This window comes from Monodelphis domestica, chromosome 5 (genome assembly GCF_027887165.1).
Source record: "Monodelphis domestica isolate mMonDom1 chromosome 5, mMonDom1.pri, whole genome shotgun sequence".
Taxonomy (NCBI): domain Eukaryota; kingdom Metazoa; phylum Chordata; class Mammalia; order Didelphimorphia; family Didelphidae; genus Monodelphis; species Monodelphis domestica.
This window is the reverse complement of record NC_077231.1, coordinates 81,023,779-81,043,470: the sequence shown is the minus strand read 5'-3', so window position 1 is coordinate 81,043,470 and position 19,692 is coordinate 81,023,779. Positions and strand designations below refer to the sequence as shown.

At 35.8% G+C, this 19,692-nt stretch overlaps 1 protein-coding gene across 8 annotated transcripts in view; it reads right to left on the bottom strand.

Moving 5' to 3' along the window:
* Nucleotides 1–19,692, bottom strand: part of NEDD1 (NEDD1 gamma-tubulin ring complex targeting factor) — a 63,841-nt gene that overhangs the window by 10,128 nt on the left and 34,021 nt on the right. For 6 of the 8 annotated variants that reach the window (XM_007503249.3, XM_007503247.3, XM_007503250.3 and 3 more), the window contains exons 6-12: nt 16,163–16,392; nt 14,565–14,766; nt 13,941–14,133; nt 9,577–9,711; nt 3,254–3,301; nt 2,814–3,043; nt 1,079–1,232 (exon numbers count right to left, since the gene is read on the bottom strand). In XM_007503249.3, the coding sequence (XP_007503311.1) occupies nt 1,079–1,232; nt 2,814–3,043; nt 3,254–3,301; nt 9,577–9,711; nt 13,941–14,133; nt 14,565–14,766; nt 16,163–16,392 (1,192 nt within the window). The remainder of the gene's footprint in view (nt 1–1,078; nt 1,233–2,813; nt 3,044–3,253; nt 3,302–9,576; nt 9,712–13,940; nt 14,134–14,564; nt 14,767–16,162; nt 16,393–19,692) is intronic. The other 2 variants (XM_001364563.5, XM_007503251.3) reach the window with 1 other exon arrangement.

The window sequence follows — 19,692 nt, the reverse complement described above, 5'->3', positions numbered from 1 at the left end:
ACTATAGCACTCCTCAAATTTAATCTATTATTAAGACAATTAGCATCTTGCTATCTTGGACTACATTCCTCTTACCTGTCTGTCTTGCTTTTTTCAGTTTTTCTCCTTGATAGGATAAATGAAAAATAGGAGCTGTCTAGCTCAGCTTTTTCTGTCATCTGCATTAAACCATTTTCCCCAGTTGTGAACCTCTTCCTTCCTTGTTCTTATGGCCTTAAAAAGCCTTTTTATGCCCTTGATGTCTTCCACAAGTGCCAGATCATTCTAGGCATGAGCTTTTCTGACACTGTCCTTGCCGGTCCACACATCAGCCATATTTGTCTTTGGTTATATGTCTCCTTTTCCAGGTTTGAAAAGCTCTTTTCAAATGTAAACCTTCTAGAGAATCCTCCAACTGTCACAGTGGCTACTTTGGATTCTTTCCTCTTACATTATTCATTTGTCTATTATCAGAATTTCACATTTTGATCATGTGAAATTTTTGGTAATTTGATCACTGAAGATTTTAGATTCTTTTGGAAGTTGAAACTGCCCATCCCTTTTCCTTTTGCAGTCTCTAACGGTGAAGCAATACCCATCACTTTTCTTAACTCTTAAGGATGCATATCTACAGTCCAAAGTATATGTCTCATAATGGGCAACATTCCCTGTCCTTCACTATTACAACTCTATATAAAGCCAAGCTACAGCGAGACACATCTGAAAGAAGACTTCAGTACATGAAAATCACCTTAAAGAAATCACTCTCTGGAAAATGTAATGAAATGGGTACAGCTATATATTCTGATTCACATACAATAGTATTTTCCTTCTGTTGTTCTTCCAAAAATTGAAAATGAAGTCACTTTAGACATGTATACAAAATTTAAATGCATCATTGGGAAAATTTAAAGAAATAAAAATATATTTTAAAAAAGAGAGAATATGAAAAAACCCTAAGGACTACACATCCTAAATCTTTTTTTCCTAACTCAGTAGTCCCTACTATATTTATTTAAAGTTTTTAGGTTGAATTTTTAAAACTTTTGAATGCATGTGCATATTAACAAAATATCTGTAAGCATCTTTATGTACTTACTTGCCATGGTAGCTCCATTGATTGGGAATTCATGTGTCAAATGGGCCTGAGTTTCTTTCTCTGGACTTTCTATTTTCTCAGGGCTTCTTGTATTGGATGATGGGGAGTTACTCAGATTTCCAGATTCAGCACCAGAGGAAATGAACTTGGCAAGCTTCAAATTTATAACAACTCATTTTAGCAATCTATTTGTTTCCATTTTTTAAAAACATATTAAACTTTATCAAAAGATTTTTGTCTTCTTTTTGGAGAGTGGAAGATAAGTGAGAAAAAGTGAAAAAAAAAGTGGTAGTTGGGCCAATTATCAAGATAGATCTTATTAAAATGTTAGAACTAGATTCACCCATCTCTTTGACAAACACAAAAACAAGCTTTTTTTGACAGCCTAATAAAGAAAAATGCAGTCATCCTGAACATTTATTAGTAACTAACACTTTCAATAGAAAGGCAGTATGTTTAACTCATCCCATAAATATCAGTTGGGCAGTTCAAGTGGCACTTTCATTCTATTCTTCTTGAATAACATGTATATTGCACTTCCTTCCTCTCAGAAGAGAGGTGGTGAAATACTGGTACAGAATGTTACATACTCTATCCATGGCAGTCCCTGAAAATTTTATTATGGTGTATTTTTTCTTGGTTTTGTTTTTGTTAGAAGGAAGTTACCATGGTAGATATTATTGAAATAACTAATGGGGAAATGGTTATGACATAAAAGAATTACACAAATAAAATATTTTAACAACCTGACTTACTTACATTCAGAATAGCTCTCGACTAAAAACGGAGCTCTTAACATTACTAAAAATCATACTCTACTATTTCTATTACTCTCCTTTTTCTGTGACTATTTCTATAATTCACTAGCCTTTCTGCATAGTGTTTTACTAGTTCCACTTCTAATGAAGAAGTAAGTTCTTGTAGAAAATACAATGACTTAAGTCATGTAAGCTATATTCTTGTCTTGGTGTCACTGTTTTGCTACACAGTTTGAGTTAAAATTACTTAAGTTGCTAGGTTCTTTATGTACCAATGGATATAAGCTCCAGCTGAATGTGGGTAAAGAGTGACTTGACATGCACTTATAAAGCATCTTGTTTTTAAAGGAATAAAGAAAAATGCCATCCAATCTTACACTAAGTAACATCAAGTGTTACATAAAAATGATTGAAAATTGATTTTTAATGTCTAATTTGTTCGGTTATTCTGAATGCACGGGGTACCAGTATTCAGACTCTCAAGAGATATCAAAGGATAGTCCATCAGGGCACACTGACTGAGGCCTGCCCAGCATGACGCAGCAGTGTGCTCACAGGTCCTTGGACCAACAATATAATTTCTGGAAATCGTCTAACAACAAACTTCACTCTTCTCTATTCAAATCCTACTGATTTCCTCTGTGTGCAGTGATGATGACCTTGAATTCCTGAATACTATGTGAGAGGTCCACGAGTTTTGGCAGGTTTTACAAAGCACAAAAGGTTTCAAGATGGACCCAGGGATGGACAGGCTATATGCCCACTAGCTGAGAGTCAACTTTAACAACTCAGCACCAGAGGTAGGCCAGCAGGTGGTAAATCTCTTTGGTCAATGAAACTCATAAAGACTAAGATGCAAAACAGCTCTGATCTCCATCAAGGGAACATGGGCCAAACCTATAAAATCTGGGATCTGGTAAGTACTGAAATGTATTATTCTTACTATCTATAAAACAATACTTAAAAAATAAACCAACCTGATGGAAATTCTCCTGCACAGATACCTGTTTCAAGGAATCCTTCAATTCCTGTTTTCCCAGCTGCATCTTCTTATTCTCATATGCTATATCTTGACTTTCATTCTCTTCTGTAAGTGGGAATTCCATTGAGACATGAAGAGAGCTAAGATGTGATACTGGTGTACTTGTATTTGATGGATGTTTTCTTGTAGGAAACATTGCATTTAACTGTGGGAGAAAGTCTAGGCCTAAAAAAAGAGAAAAGGATTTCTTTTGCACATGACTGATATTACATAGATTCTATATTCCATTCTACAAAAACAGTAGTTATTTAAGAAACACACTATTATATATAACAAAGGAAATTATTAACTTCATATATGTCCTCTTTTTTAACATAAACCTCTCATAAAAGTCTTCACTATTGAGGGAGAAAAAAATAATGCAAAAGTTCCTACCATCTCCTCTGGGAGTAGAGTCCTCACTTGCCTTGTGGACAGCAGCATCTTTAAAAATTATACAATAAAGAACAAAGTAAATATAAAATCAGGGTTCTCATTCTACTTCTATTCATCATGAAGCCTTCAGGGGAGCAAAAAGTAAAATTCAAAAAAAGGACAAGGAAAAAGTTAAGAGTTGCCACTTTCCTCTTCATTTCTCCAAGTGGTAGATACAAGACAATATTAAAAAAATTTTTTTAAACATCCACACACAAAATGCATGTTCATTTTCTTCTACAATCAATTATAACTTATTAAATCTTAGATTGGATTTATTTACCAATATATCCAAATGAATCTCCCTTGGGAACAAAGACAATTTTAGAAAAACTGAACCTACTAAGCAATACATCAGCATATGAACATCCCATGCCAATAACAACCCCACCCCCTAACTCTCTAAAAAGAAGAATGTAGCCTCTTTTTTTCCATGTAGATTCATTTAGGTAGGTAACATGGTTAGGGCAACTAGGTGGCACAATAGACAAAAAGCCAGCTCTGGAGTCAGGAGGACTCTAATTCAAATCCAACCTCAGACACCAGCTGTGTGACCCTGGGAAAGTTTGCCTCAGTTTCCTCATCTGTAAAATGAGCTGGACAAGGAAATGGCAATCTACTTCAGTATCTTTACCAAGAAAACTGCTTGGAGAGAGGTCCACAGGGTTACGAAGAATCAGACCTTACTGAAACTAAACCAAAACAATGTCTATCATTAAAAGATGGGTCTTAAAGGTCAGGAAAATCAGATTCTAATCTTGGCTCATTGCATACCAGCTAAGTAACCTTGGGAAAGGTTACATGGATTCTCCAAATTCTAGTTTCACTACCTATAAAATGGAACTAATGACAACAGTCTTTTCCATCTCAAACGGTTACTGGGAAACCAACAAAGAGAATAGGGTTGGAAACCCTTCGAAATTCATTTTTAAAACTTATGCAAGATATGATTTTATTTTTTTACTTCATTTTATTTTCAAACAAAGATCTGACTTTTCTCTTCCCTCCACTTGGAAAACGAAAATCTCTATTACACACATTTAGAATCAAACAAAACAAATTCTTGCATTGGTCAGTTCTAAAACAATGTTTCTAAATCTGCACTCTGAGTCAATCACCTGAGCAGCAAGTTTTGCCATGAGGATAAGGTATTAATTAAAAAATGATGATGTTCACTGCTGCTCTGTTCCCAACTCCACATCATCACCCTCATAACCCCCTATTTTGGCTTGCTTTGAGTCAAGAAAACCTGCTTTTAATCTCTTTCTTCTTTTTTTCCAGACTCAATAACTTCTCTTTAACACATATTTTGTTAGATGTGAACCATCTCCCACCTCCCATCTGTCAAACTATCTCCCTCCCCACATTGAAAAGCTACGTCAAACAAGTCACATTGCTAGGTATAAAAGCATAAAGAATATGAAGAAACATGTAAAATAAGGTTGCAAAGGAAAGCTGGAGTTAGTTTCTAGACAGCCTGAAAGTCACATTATTGGTTTTTCTCTGTTAGGCAATAGATAGCCACTGAAAGTGAACAGGGAGATCATGTCATGTGCAATTATGTACATCAATTTGCTAGCAAATGGATACATACTACCTAGCACTCCTTTCATTTGATTCTAATACAACCAAGGTGTCTTAAGCTTCCTCCTCTCTGAGATCATCAAATTGACCAATATGGTCTCTCCTCTCTCAATTAGATAACCCTACTTTACTGAAAAGACTGAGACCATCCATTGTAAGCTTACCTATCTTCAGTCGCCAAAAACTGAAAAACTTCTCTAAGCTCTTTCCCTATCATCTCTTTAGGATGAAGTATCTTACCTACTTGAAAAAGCTAACCCTTCTACTTGTACCCTTGATCTTGCCCTCTTCCCCCATTACCTCTGGAAATTTGTGCCATTAAAATTCCCTCTCTTCAGTGCTTCCTTCTCTAATGGTACTTTCTTCACTAGCTATAAAGATGGTCAGGTCCTATCATCCCCAGTCCTATTCATGGCTAAATTCTCTGGTCCTATTCATTGTTAAAACTTCTAGGAAGAGTAGGATAACTCTCAGTTCCTCTATTTCCTCACCACCTCAACCTCAGGCAAATCTGGCTTCCATGCAAAGTATTCTCTTTAATTTCATCTATGACCTTTCTCTCAGTCAAACTCAGCAGTCTTTCCTTTTTTCCCCCTTTAAATCCATACCTTTTGTTTTAGAATTGATACTAATTACTGGTTCCAAAACAGAAGAGTGGTAAGGATTAGGTTACTAGGGGTGTCTTGCCAAGAGTCACAAGGCTAGGAAGGTCACATTGGAACCCAAGATCTCTCAACCTGGCTCTCAATCCACTGAGCCACCTAGGCCAAATCTTTCTAGACTTTTCTGAAGGTTCCAATCCTACTGAGCATGCACATCTTCTCTCTCCCCTCAGCTTCCACAACAGTTTTCATAGTTTATCTCTTTTTCATTTGATCATTCCTTTGCTTATCCCTTTCACTGCCTCATCACACCATTCTCTCTTTGCCAGTAAACATGGGAGTTTTTCCCAAGGTTCTATCCTCAAATGTCTTCACTCAGTATTCTGATGACTTTAATGATTCCTTTTTATAACTACCAAATCTATCCATCTGTTTTTAATCTCTTTCCTGAGCTATAGTGCCATTTTTCCAAATGCCTGGCAATCTCTACCTGAAGATGTCCCATTGGCATCTCAAATTATCTGAATGAATTTCTATTGCACCAAGAAAAACCTTCCTTTCTTCCCAAATTCTGGATGTGCACTATTGGCACTTTGAAATCACCTAGCTTACAGTCATCTTTAATTCTCCATTTATTCTTGAAAACTACATCCAATAAGTCTCCATCCATTCTGCTTCTTTTTTTTTGGTTGGTAGTGTTCTTAGAACTAGCTTAAATGCGCTACAAAAATGTCAAATGGGCTTAATTTAAGCCTGGAGGCCTAACTCTGGTACAAGCATTGTTAATACAGCACTTGGTCATTAGCCAGGGAGAAGGAGAAGACACAGTATCCCTAACCCAGCTCCCAGGCTGCTTGGCAGCCACATTACAATGTCTAGCCCATGCTACTAATTAGGGCCTTCATGTTTAGAGCATCATGAAGGTAACAAGCATTTGTTTGTTCTTCCATTCTCCAGGGTGCCTGGCAGAAAATAGTTCACATCTCCTAGGAGAAATATTACTTATTCCTCACTATGTCTGCCTTAAAACTGTACACTTTTCACTATGCTTGTCTGCAAGTTGAAAAACCTGTACTCATGTCAGCATCTCCTTTGCAGAGAACCCAAAAGAAGGATCCCTTTTTGCAAATCCCTCAGCAACAATGAAAAGACCTCTTATGGAAATGTTTTGTGTGATAATACATATATAATTCAGATTAAATTGCTTGGCAGCTCTGGGAGGGGGTAGGGAAGGAAGGAGAGAGACAATTTGAATCATATAGCAGGAAAACTTATATGGAAATTTATTATGTGTAACTGGCAAATAAAAATAAATACCAAAAAAAAAAAAAATGAAAACACCCCTGAGCAAACTGTATTTCTTTTTATGCTAGAAAAGTTAATATCTCTAAACTGCTCATTTCATATAACTGTAGCTTTGAAGTTTGGGGCTTGGGACCCAATTCTAGCATTTCATTTTGACAGCAACCATTCTACAGAATTTCGACTCTAACCTTAATGTCTACCTCCAGGGCCACATGAGGAGGTGAGCAAGTAACAGCCACCATCTCTAGCTCTAAAATCTATCATATCTGTACTCTTCTTTTACTTAGTTCTTCTCTGCCACTTGTCTACCTACTTCAGGACCTTTTCATTTTTCATTTATCACCCAAACTATATTAACATGTCTTAATGAGTCTCTCTACCATGATCTCTTACCCTTATATACCACACAATTGCCCAAATAATTTTCCAGAAAATAAAAATCTTAAGATGACATTTCCCTAATTAGAAACCTTTAGGTTGGCTTTAGATATTTTACTAAGAAGCTTCAATCTCCCTTTCCAAAGTATACTTGATAATCCTCTCCCTCTTTACACACTGCCCATTCCAGCAATACTGGTTACTTGTGATACTTCAAACTCATCTTTTCCTGCTATGTCTCCATGTTCCTCTCATACCAGGACCACACTGATAATATCCTCGCACTTCCTTTAAGATCCAGAGCCTGCTTCTCATTTCTCCACAAATACTTCCACCTTTTCTCTCTGTACTTTTTTCTTGGTGAACAAATCCATTACCATCAGTTTAATGATCATTTGTAGATGACTCAGAGATCTTTATATTTAGCCCCAGTCTTTCCCATGACCTTCAATCCAGCATCAGGATCTAATACTACATTTCAAACTGGATGTCCCAGAAGCACCTCAACCTTAGCTTGTCCAATAAAATCTCGATATTCTCAAAAAAATAAAAATAAAAATCTCCCCTTCTCCAAAACTTGCCTTTCACAGAAATGGGGATTACCATTACAGCCTTACAGGTCTGAACCTTGGCTCCTCACTCTTGCTTGTTTTACATATCTACCAAGTTGCCAAACTTATGTCATTTCTATCTCAATAACTCTCAGATTTGTTCCTTTCTGCTTATGTAGTAAGCATCTTCATTCAAGTTCTCATTCCTGTTTGCCTAAACTATTTTCCTGGCCTGCTAATTGTTCTCTCCATCTCAAATGTTTCTTCCAATATGTACTAAACACACAGTTGCCAAAGTGAATTTCCTTAATGTGGGCCTGCCTACATTTACTAAGCTCTGTAACAAACTCCAGTAGCTTCCTATGGCCTCTATAATCAAATATAAACTGTTTAGCTTTTAAAACCCTCCCCAACCTATCTTTCCAGACTTCCCACTCCTGGCAGCTTCTGTCCAGCAAAGCCTTCCTCACATATTTCTGGACTGGCTGACCCTTGTGACTTAAATGTGCCCCCTATCCTCCTCTTCCCTCTCAAAGAATCCCTCTGGGCCTTCACAATATAGTCCAAATAGCACTTTCTATATAAGGACTTCTTAAACCAGGATACACGAACTTGCATTAAAAAAAATTTTTTTTTAACTATATGTAATAGGTTTCCTTTGCTTTGGGAAATTTAAAGTCATTTAGAAATTCTAGTTATAATGATTGATCCATATTAAGCTTGCAATTTACAAAACCCCAAAGGTCTTTTTGACATTAACAGCTATATAGGTATGGGTAGCTAGGGGATGTAGTGGACAGAGAGCCTAACCTGGAGTTAGGGGGTTTCAACTTCTTGAGTAAAAATCTGGCCTCGTGCACTTCCAAGCTATGTAATCCTGGATGAGTCACTTATCCCTGTTTGCCTCAGTTTCCTCATCTACACAATGAGTTGGAGAAGGAAATGGAAAACTACTACAGTATCTTTGCCAAGAAAACGGCAAATGGGGTCATGAAGAATTGGACATAACTGAATAACAAACAACAAACTGTAACAGTATTATCTCCCTCCAAACCATAACTTGCATGCTCTTTTAGACTTTATATTTATCTCCAAGTTTCATTATATTAGATTTTGCAGATCATCTAACCTGTCCAAAAATTTTATAATTAAATAAGGTTATTTTTTGAACCTTAGAGGTTATTCTGAGCATCAAATGACAATGTATGAGAAAGAGTTTAATAAATAAACAGTATCCCTGGGTACCATCTACCTTTATATCATTTCATCATTTCCAAAACATCAATGTGACACCAGTTCTTAATTTCCCTTAGTTTCAGTTTCCTTATATGTAAACTGAGGATGATCTTTTGCATGATTCATAGACCTGGAATAAGGAAAGGGCTTTAGCCAAATAAACTATTATGGTTATCATTATTATTATCATTATCTTCTTGTCTCTTGGTACAGAAGAATCAAGGGGACAGGCTCTGCTACTAACAAACTCTGTGATCTGCAACAAATTCAATCCCTTCTCTGGCTTAGTTTCCTCCTCTATAAAATGAAAAGGCTCATCTAGATGGCCTCTTCCATCTAGGTCCTTCCAGTTCTAAATCTACAATAGGAATATGACAGTAATGGTATAAAAGCACCCAATTAGAACTTTGTTGCAGCAAAAATAACATCTCAGCCATAAAGTCATTAGAGGACTTCACGTGTGAAGGCATCACACCAAAGCATTCCTTTGCCTCAATCTTTGAACCTGCCCATGTTCTAAAAGGGAGAAGTGATGATGACAGCCATAGTGCAACGTCACTCATCCTATTTACCCAGGTTTTCTGACTATAATGAATAAAACAGGGCTCAAAAATGTGAAAAGACTTACCATCTCTCACTGGTGAGAAGAGGTCCCCTAAACTGCTTCTTCCTCCTGTGTCATCAAAGCTCGAAAGATCTGAATTCTTCCCACATTCTGAGTCTCTAGATGGAATAACATCTGAATTTGTGCTGCGAGGCAAGCCTTAAAAGAATGATAACAGATATGAAGCTAAGTCTTGAGGCATATGGAATTAAAAGCTAGAACAGAATTCAAATAATGGAAAAAATGTGCCTGTGTCCTAGTAGTGTGACAATTAGTAATGACACGGTTTCAGCAAACACTACTACAAACACTAACACAAGAAACACTGAGCAAGATCCCATTTCTCCAGTGTCTTTGGAGCTCTCCAAAGTTGAGTTTTTAACAGAGTAGGAACATCCTCTTTCAAAGAGGAACATCCTCTTTCAAGGACCACAATTTTGTTTATTCTAGCCATTTCTGATTAAAATCTTGACTAGACTATATGATACCTTTCTCTGGTCTTGTGGACATGGAATATTGAATGCTATTTAACCTTTTCTCAAAGATTTATGTCATAGCTGTAAAAATCCATTATTATCTTGTGCTGGAATATACAGATATTTTGTGTATGCTGGAACAAATTGGTTCTGAATGGAGGCAAAGGCCTTTACAATCAGAGGAGAAAGTCTAACTTAGGGCAAGTGCTCAGCTTTGGATGCTCAATAGCTCTTCCTACTTTTTCTATCTTAAGAACTAAGTTCAAAAAGGTCAAAATTGCTAAAAGACTCAGGAAATAGATGGTAGTTTATTATATTATCCAAAAGGAAGGGGGCAGTATATTCTTAGAGGAGATAACTGAAAAGCCTGAAGTAACACAAAAGATGCCTTAGCATAGTCATAGTATGATATGACATTGCCAAGGTCCTGTTGTCAGTCCACTTGTTTTGAGTATTATCTGATATGAAGTTCTGGAACCTGATAATTTATGAGTGTCAGCCATAAGCCTCCAGGAGGACTAGAAAAGTCAAGATCCACAATATTGGCCAACACAAGTTGCCTTAAGCAGCAGCATATTGACAACTTGTCATGTTTTTGGCTCTCTGATTTTTTCAGAAACTTTTAAGTAACAAGAAAACTATGACTGAACATCTGACAAACATTTTTGGTATATGCCTATTTCTGGATGTCAGGTAAAATCCATGCAATGAGACAATTATCATAGCAATTATTGACATGAATTACATAGATCCAAGAATATAAAGAGACAATTCTTTAGAAATAGCTCCCTTTAAATAAGCCTGGTAGATCTTGGGAAAAAGTTTGAACAAAAGGAAAAGTTTCCAGCAGACATTTAATAAAATCTGTCCCTTTTTTCACACTGAGAGATTATATTATTTATTCTTTAGAATAATTTTCTTATAAATTCTCTCTATAAATATCCACTAAGATACACCCAAACATATCTTATTTGCTGAGTGAAAGAAAAGACTCTTTGATGGGGAGGGGGCACAGAGAGGGGGAAAAAAACTCCAAAAGGCACAAGACTCATATAAATTTGTTATTCATTAAACAGCATCAAAGAAATACAGACTCTCTAAATGATGAAAGAATCTTGATCAACATTTGTCCACTCTATGTGAGGCATGAATTCTCCAAACATTAATCTCATCCAAAAGTGGTCATCTGTTTTCTATTTAAATACTTCCCGTAATAAGGAACTCACTACCTCAAGCTAGCAATTGTCATAAGGAAATATTTCCTCATAATTAGCCAAAATTCATCTACTACCCAGAAATCTTAGTTCCTCCCTCACGAATCAAGCCATTCAAATATATGAAGATAGCTTTATGTCCTCCCTACCCCTAAAGTATTCTCTCTTATAGGGTAAAACATCCTTAGTACCCAACAGTTTCTTTCCATGACAAGTAGTGATCCTGCTAAGTATCATTATAATAGCAAAGGAATATGTTCAATATCACTATATCACCCAAAGCTAAATAATAATGAGCTGTAATAGTAGCAGCAGCAGCATTTCCCATAGCACTTTAAATTTTACAAAGCACTTTATTATTTATTTTTTTAAAACCTAACTTTCTCTCTCAGAATAAAGGCTAAGCAATTGGGGTAAAGTCATTGCCCAGGGCCACATAGTAGGTAGTGACTGAGGCCACATTTGAACCTAGGACACCTCCTTTCTCCTGGTCTCTTTACCCACTGAGCCACTTCACTGCCCCTACAAAGTACTTCAGATATTACTTCATTTGATCCAACTTTACTAAGCAAGGTTCATAAATGTAAGAAAGAAGTAATTCTTATACTTCTCAAGAATTATGCATAATTTGAAGGTTTACCCCTTTACCTTTTTAAAGTTTACTGAAAACCCTGTAACAGCACAATGGTTTAAACAATAAGTATTCTTCTAAAATGTTACATGTAAATCCACTCCCAATATAATGAATTCTTTTAAATAGCACAGGTTCTCTGATTCTTCACACAAACTCCAAGGTTATTAATATGATGAGAACTATAGCTAAAAAAAAAAAAAGCACCCTGTCCTCTCATTCTAGACATTACAGTTTGTTCTTCCATCTAAAAAGAAGAAATCCTCTTGAAAGACGTGACTAATGGATCCTGTTCATTTTTGCTCTGAACCTGTCAGTCTTGGGTCAAGTTGCAAAACCTCTTTGGGGTTTTAAGCTTTCTGAATTATTTAAATGGATGAGTTAGTCAACCATCAAAATCTTTCTTCAACCCTAAAATTCCATAAATTTATGAATCCTTATTTCCTAATTTATCTAGACTCTTCTTAGAGCTCTTAGTTTTTCTACTACGAGTTTATTAAAGGCACATGTTAGGAGAGCTGTTCTGATCTAGACTATGACAGTGCTAGTTAATGATACTTAGTAAACTCAGAAACATGATAACAACTCAGTGCCTATCATTAAGAATTATATTTAGATAACAGAATTTTTTTTTTTACTGCCTTGTGAATTTTATCATTGTTAAATGGGGAGATTTGTACAAACTTACATTCAATAGCATTATTGATAATTCTTAAAATAACTATAGTTTGTATAACAAATTTATTCTACATCCTGGAAAAAATGACTTAATATTGTATTGGGAAAAAATTTTTTCCTAAGTTGAAATAGTATTTCATTGAGTTCTTTAGTGATAAATAATTTCCTTGGTGACTTATAGGGAAAATATACATATTCAAGTAAATGTGCGAGTGAGGATGTGGTAATGGGCCTAAAACTCCACTGTCACTGTACAATGTCAGGGGAAAAAAGCCTCCACACATTGGGAAGAGCCCCTGGGCTACACCTATGGAAAGGTCTGGATAAAAAGTGCTCAGCACAGGATGAGATCTTCATCATTAAAGGGAATGCTCAAACAGTTGAGATGAGAGATCTATTTGCATATGTTGAAGACTGAACCAGGGCATAACTATCCAAATCAACAAACATACCATCTCTTTATCAGGAAAGAAGGCATCTCCACAAACTACACAACCCATGAAAGAAAATATCTTTGACAAGTCTCTTACACTTTAAAATTAAGGCAGACATACACAAGTACTTCTATATCATAAAGTAATTACTATTCTGGAAATGGCCCTGAGCATTGAAGGCATTCAATAAATACCTGTTCAATAAGTGAAAAATGGCACCTCCATATGCTCATTTCCATACCAGCATACATTTAGGTTTTTTCTTTTAATTAGTTGCTGCAACTTGCTGATGTGACATATTTCTTAGAAGATACTAAAAAGGCTTCCTTTCCCTTCAACAATTAAGAGTCTGTACCATTGTATTCTATTGTAGGCAAAGCAAATAAAACAATTGGTCAATGTAGAAAGAAACAAAGCAATATATCATGGGGAAAAAAGTTTACCCCAAAGATGATCTATCTCTAAGCAGTAAAAAAAAAAAATTCTTTCAGTAATTTTCATTTGTAAAGTCATTATACTTTAAAATGCAATTTTGCCGTCTTTCCATTTTGAAATGACAATCAGAAACAAAAATATAAAATAAAAATATTCTACTTAACTGGATTAAATTCATGTTTGAGGAGAATATTCCATCTTATCTCAACCTCATAAATCTGGAGGCTCTTTGGTAAACTAACTACATGCTACTATAATAGTCTAAGCAAAATAATTTCAATAACCAGCATCATTCCATTAGTTGGTAGATAGCCAGGATTCTTTACTGTCCATACTGTTTTCTTTTTTACAACTTTTTTATAGAGGACCCTAAAACATTTACTTGAATGCAAAGACTAAATTTACTTTAAACAAACAAAAAATTACATAAAACACAGTTCGGTATCAGAGGAAATGTTGGCTATTATATATAAATATGAACAAAAATACTCGAAATAATAAGAAACTAAAATAGGTTTACCTGATTTGTCCTGAACAGCCACCAGTCCTTTCCCGTCAACTGTGGTCATGGGCTGAGATAAACTGGCAGTACCTGATAAAGGAGCTGATTCTCTGACAATTCCAGGATTCTGGATTCCCCCAGGTGTGCTGCTCACTTTACCCGCTCTTTTGTTCAAGATAGATTTATTTGAAGAGGCTTTATTTAAACTTGACTAAAATATAAAAAGAAATATTTTTTAAATCCTCGTGCTTCAGTCTAGGCAGTAACAAACTACAAATGCCCCATGATTTTTTTCTTTTGGCTAGGGAGGTTAGAGTTCTCCCATATCAATTTTAGCATTTTTAATGGTATCTGCACATTTTTTTTCCACTTAATCTACAAAGAAAAGTTTAGTTATTTTGAAAATAGAGGATTTAGAAGGAAGAGAGAATATCTCAGAATTAAATGTAGGAAATGAAGATAGGCTTCTTAAAGACAAAGTTTATCACATAGATATTTAAAAAACAAGACTATTTAAAATTGAATATACAATAATATTGTTCAAATCATGTCTTTTGAAGCTGAAGACCAATCTTTCAAATTATTGCTTTTTGTTATTTTGTTATTTAACAAAACATAAATTGATAAAAGGAAATTTCTCACCTTAGAAAGGGCAGAAGAACACTGAAATGTTATACACTGCACAGATGTTTTGTGAGCAGAAATGATCTTTACTGGAGAATTCAACATCCTTAAGTCATATTGATATATTTTCCCACGGGAAGATCCAATTGCCAATGTGGCTCCATCAGGCATGAAGTCTACTGCAGTTAGGGGAGCCTCTGTCACTAAAGTTTTTAGCATGCTTCATAAAGGAAAAAAGACATGGGTCTCCATATAAATGTATACTAACATAACCTTTAAATATCTCATACCTAGAACATCACAAGAATGTAACGTTCCAAATATATTAGTCTAAACAAAGCAGTTTAGAACTTGACTAAAACATCCTCAATATAGGGCACACAGTCTTATGTATAAAAGACAATTCTTATTCTATTTTCTTGTTAAATGCATGTGTTTTTATACAAAAATATTTACCTCACATCATTACCCATGTCTTTGTTGAGTTTCTATATTAAACCAGTTACAGAAAGAACCAAATGAGAGTACCTAAACAAATGTACCAAATTGGCAGATGCTGTGCGTCTGCCTCCCCTACCTTGTCCTGTGCTCTCTCCCAAATCCTGTAGCCCCTAAATTTGGAACTTTTAAGCAGCATTCTTTTCCCTTCATTATTGCTCTGTCTTTCCACCCACAGCAAAGACAGCTGTGACCCTTTCTGAAGGGTCTGGGAAACAAAGTCTTGTGCCAAAGCAACAAACTACAAAAGGTAAAGCTTCTAATTCCCATACCTAAGACTAAGCCAATCAGGATGGAAGGAGGAAAAGAATCTGGAAAGATAACAGGCTTATCCTAATACATCATAGCATAACAGAAGTAGATACATTTAGCATGAATATAGAGGCCCTGAACTGAGGTAACAAAGGACATTATAATTTGTGATGCCCCATCAAATGTGAGTTTTTGTAGTCAAGGACTTACCTAATTGAGTCTTAATAATGAATATTCAGAAAGCTATAAAAGTAGTAGCAATGAAAAACTGAGCATTGGGGCAGGAGGTGCCAGCTGGGGCCTTTCCTACCACTACTTGTAACATTATCTTTTTCTGCATGAGTTACATAGCCAGAGGCTCTATCTTTCTATAATAAAAGTTTAAAGAAGACCAGCATCAGACCAGATTAGAGTTCAGGACAAGATGGTCCTTAACAGTAGAGAACCAACATGAGGCAAATTCTGTAACACCAAGGTTGTAGTTCTTCCTACTGTTATTAAAATAAAGTGAATACTGTTTTTAGTTTTACATATTTGGTTCCTCTATTGTGAAGAATATCCATTTTGTAAGATAATTTTGCAAGCTTAAAATAATAAGCTACTATTTCACCATAGAGTTTCTTTTCAAACACTGCATCATCCATCATACACAGTCAAAAAGAACAATATCACTGAAAAAACCTTCTGAATTTTGGAATGTCCTCTATAAAAGAAGAAAAAAAAACCCTATCTTGTTTCAAACCATCTGCTTAACATCTTTGATGCTGCTGAAATTTTCTCTAGATTTTGTACAAGCCACAAATACATACTGTATTATGGAGTAATATTTATTCATTATTAAATTAAGAAAATAGTGAATCACTTACATCTTACTTGCAGTATCATAAAGAACGATTCTTTTATCCAAGCCTATAGTTACAAGTAGCATGTCATTGACAGGAGAAAAAGCTATTCCTGAGGCTGGAGCTTTGTGGCTACAATCAAAGTTATGGTATGCACTCTGACTATTTACATCCCAGAGAGTTACTACTCCATTATCAGACACGCTGCCCAGGAGAGATTTCTTAAACAGGGAGTACTTCAATTGTCGAATGGACTATTAAAAACAAAAGAGAAAATGTTTTATGGAGATGCAAGCATATATATAGCATTTTGTGAATACAGATAAATGTCTATATGGACACATACACATAGATACTGATCAATTAGCAGGCAAGAACTGGATACCCCTGGGGTTGGGCACTTGACAGTCACTATTCTGGTTCTGTAACAGGAGCCTTCCCAGGAAATATTGTATTTAATGGTTAAGTCTCTGTCTCAACTCTCAAGGAGCTTACAAGATAACAGAGGAAAAGAGGGAAATACTTCATTAATAATAATCACAAAAAGTAGAGTGCTAAAAAAGTGCTGTAAAAGAGATAAGAAGTATGAAGGGACTACATAAAACCATAGAGCCTTGGAGTTGGAAAGGAACTTTGGAATCCCTTAGTACAGTCCACCTGGGATAACCCCTAGGCACCAAATCACTTTCAGAAGTGCAGCTACACTTTGTCTCTAGCTTCCTCTCAGGTTATTTTCCTCAATGCACTCTGTCCCCTGTCCTTACTCATCTCAGGCCTTTAGGGTTCCCTGTTGTTGCAGCACCTTCCCTTTTGCTCTTGAATTACTAAATTCTTATCCATCCTTTAAAGCCCAATTCAATGCTGTTTTCCAAAAGCTCCAACTGTGAGGTAGTATGAGTCCTTCCACAAAGCTTTCCTTTTCCTCATGGTAGTAATGACCACTATCCCTCCCCCCCACACACACACACACACACTCCCCAGGGTTCAGAAAGCACATGGTTCATACTTTATTATGGAACAAGACAGAGAAGCAGCATAGCAAGTCGGGTTCAAATTCTAATGCTACCACTTCCTAAAACTATGTGATCACAGGCAAATCATTCCATCTCTTTAAGTCGCAGAGTTCTTGCCTAAAAAATTAATATTGATACTATATCTACTTTATTACAGCTGATCATTCCACCCTAGCTTCTGAGCTTCAACTCATTTACTGCAATAGGCCCTGCCTTTTAATAGAGATTTAATAGATGATTGAAAATCATCAAGCCTGTGCTTGAATATCTCCTGAAATGAAGATTTCATTACTTAATGAGGCATGTGATAACATTTTTATAGAGTTCAAACTGTAAGGAAGAGCCAAAAGTCTGCCTGTCTATAACTTCTATCCCCTTGTGTTTTCTGGGGCTGAACAAAAAAGAAGAGTCCCTCTACCATATGCCAGATCTTTCAAGCATGTGAACACTATTATGGTATGTCCAAGTTTCTCCTCTTTTCTCCAGTAAAGTTCTTCAGATCCTTCTGCCATCCCCCAACAGCCTAGACAAGCCCCTGCTTAACCAGTTCCTTCCTAAAATGTATAGGCTAGACCTGGAGGTCCAACCAAGATGGCCATCTCAGCTGGGATTACAGCCTCAAAGTGTCTGTCTTTTTGGCTGCCGTTATCACCATTATTCGTTTACAAAGGACTTGCAGTTTCAAAAAAATAATAAAGATCTTTTTCATCAGAACTATTGCTCTCTAATCAGGAGTCCATCCTTTGAAAGACATAATTTTTTTTTAAACTGAGTGCTTTAATAAACACTATTAAACTATTTAAGACTCATTAGATATGGACCATTATTAAAGTCTGCTGAGATATTGTCAGATTCATATCCCATTATCAACCATATCATTGAGTCCTTCCAGCTTCCCAACATCCACAAATAGGATAAGCATTCTTATATCCTCCGCCTACTAACCAAAAACAGGACCTAGAACCTGGGACAGCACCCCAGGGTGAGAAATGGACTGCTGTCTGGTAGCAAGGGTGCAGACTCAAGAGTTGGGAAAAATCTGGGTCAGAAATCTACATCTGGCTATAGGAAGATCAATTAACTTCTCTAAGCCTCAGTTTCCACCTAGGCAAAAACAGGAATCCTAATATCTAATACTACTACTTCACAGAGCTTTTGAAAGACCTAAATAGGATATTTTGCAAGCATTCAGATGTTAAGGTAAATATCAACTTATTATCACTTCACGTTGTATTAAATCTACCTAATTTTACCACTCTCTAGTCTATACATCCATTGTCCAGAAGGATATCATGAAGATAAATGTTCCTTTAATACATTCATTAACCATGTATTAGTATCTATTAAAAGCAAAACACTGCTAAAGACTGGAAGAAATAAAAAAAGAGAAATAAGATGCATTCCCTACCTTCTTGGAATCTAAAACCCTATTCATGCCAAATCTCTGATGAATGATAACTCACTATAATCATGCAGTTCCTTTTCAATGCTAACAAAACCATCGACTTTAATAATCAACCTAGATTTTGTCAGCTTCCTGGCCTATAGTATTGAATCCCTTTTTTGACAATCTAATTACCTTTTTTGATAATCAAGGTATAATTTCCTGTTTTAATTTCCAAGGCAATGTTCATGTTCTTTAGAATTCTTCACAGATTAAAGACTGAAGTTCAACAATCACATCCACAAATATTAGTACATTGAGATGGATTTCATCTGGTTCAGCTAACTGACTTCAATCAGACCAATGAGATGCTTTTCTTTTATTTGCCTCTGGTTTCAATTTTCTCTTACCCATTTTTGCTTTATACTTTTTCAGTCTAAAGGTCACTTTTCCTTGACAGAGAAAACAGAAACAAGCCAGTAGTTCAATAATTTGGCTTTCCCTATCATTTTATTATAATTTTCATAACTACTCATCAAATAGTTCAATTATCCCTTTTTTAGAAATGTTCCTCTGCCCTAGCCCTTACAATACAATACAATGCAAGGAAAATATTTTGTGATGCCTTTAGAATTTTTTTAAAGTCCATAATGGGATTTAGCCTTCCTAAAACTATACTTACTAACCCTCCTCCTTCTTCAGTACTGGTCATCATTGTCTATTTCACCTGCTTCCAGTGAGTGAGGTTCAGAGGTACTTAACCTAGAGTCCATAAACTTGATTTTTTTAAAATATATTTTGACAACAGAATTCTAATACACCAATGATCTCTAGGATAATCCTATGTATTTTGTCACACATTTTAAGCTATCATTCCAAAAAGTGGTCCATTGGCTTTACCATATTGCTAGATGGTCTATTAAACAAAAAAGGTTAAAGAATCCTGGACTAGATGATTTCCATGGTCCATTGTAGTTCTAAACCTTATGAGTCTTTGATTCTAAAGACAAAACAATGGTAGAAGAATAAGCTCCTTAGGCCAACATGTCCTTCACCCTTTTTTTAAAACATGGCTGAAAAGTCTTCTCTGATTTATCCTAACTGGCACAGACTCTTCCTCTTACCTACAACTCCTCATCATCTAAGGACTCAATTTA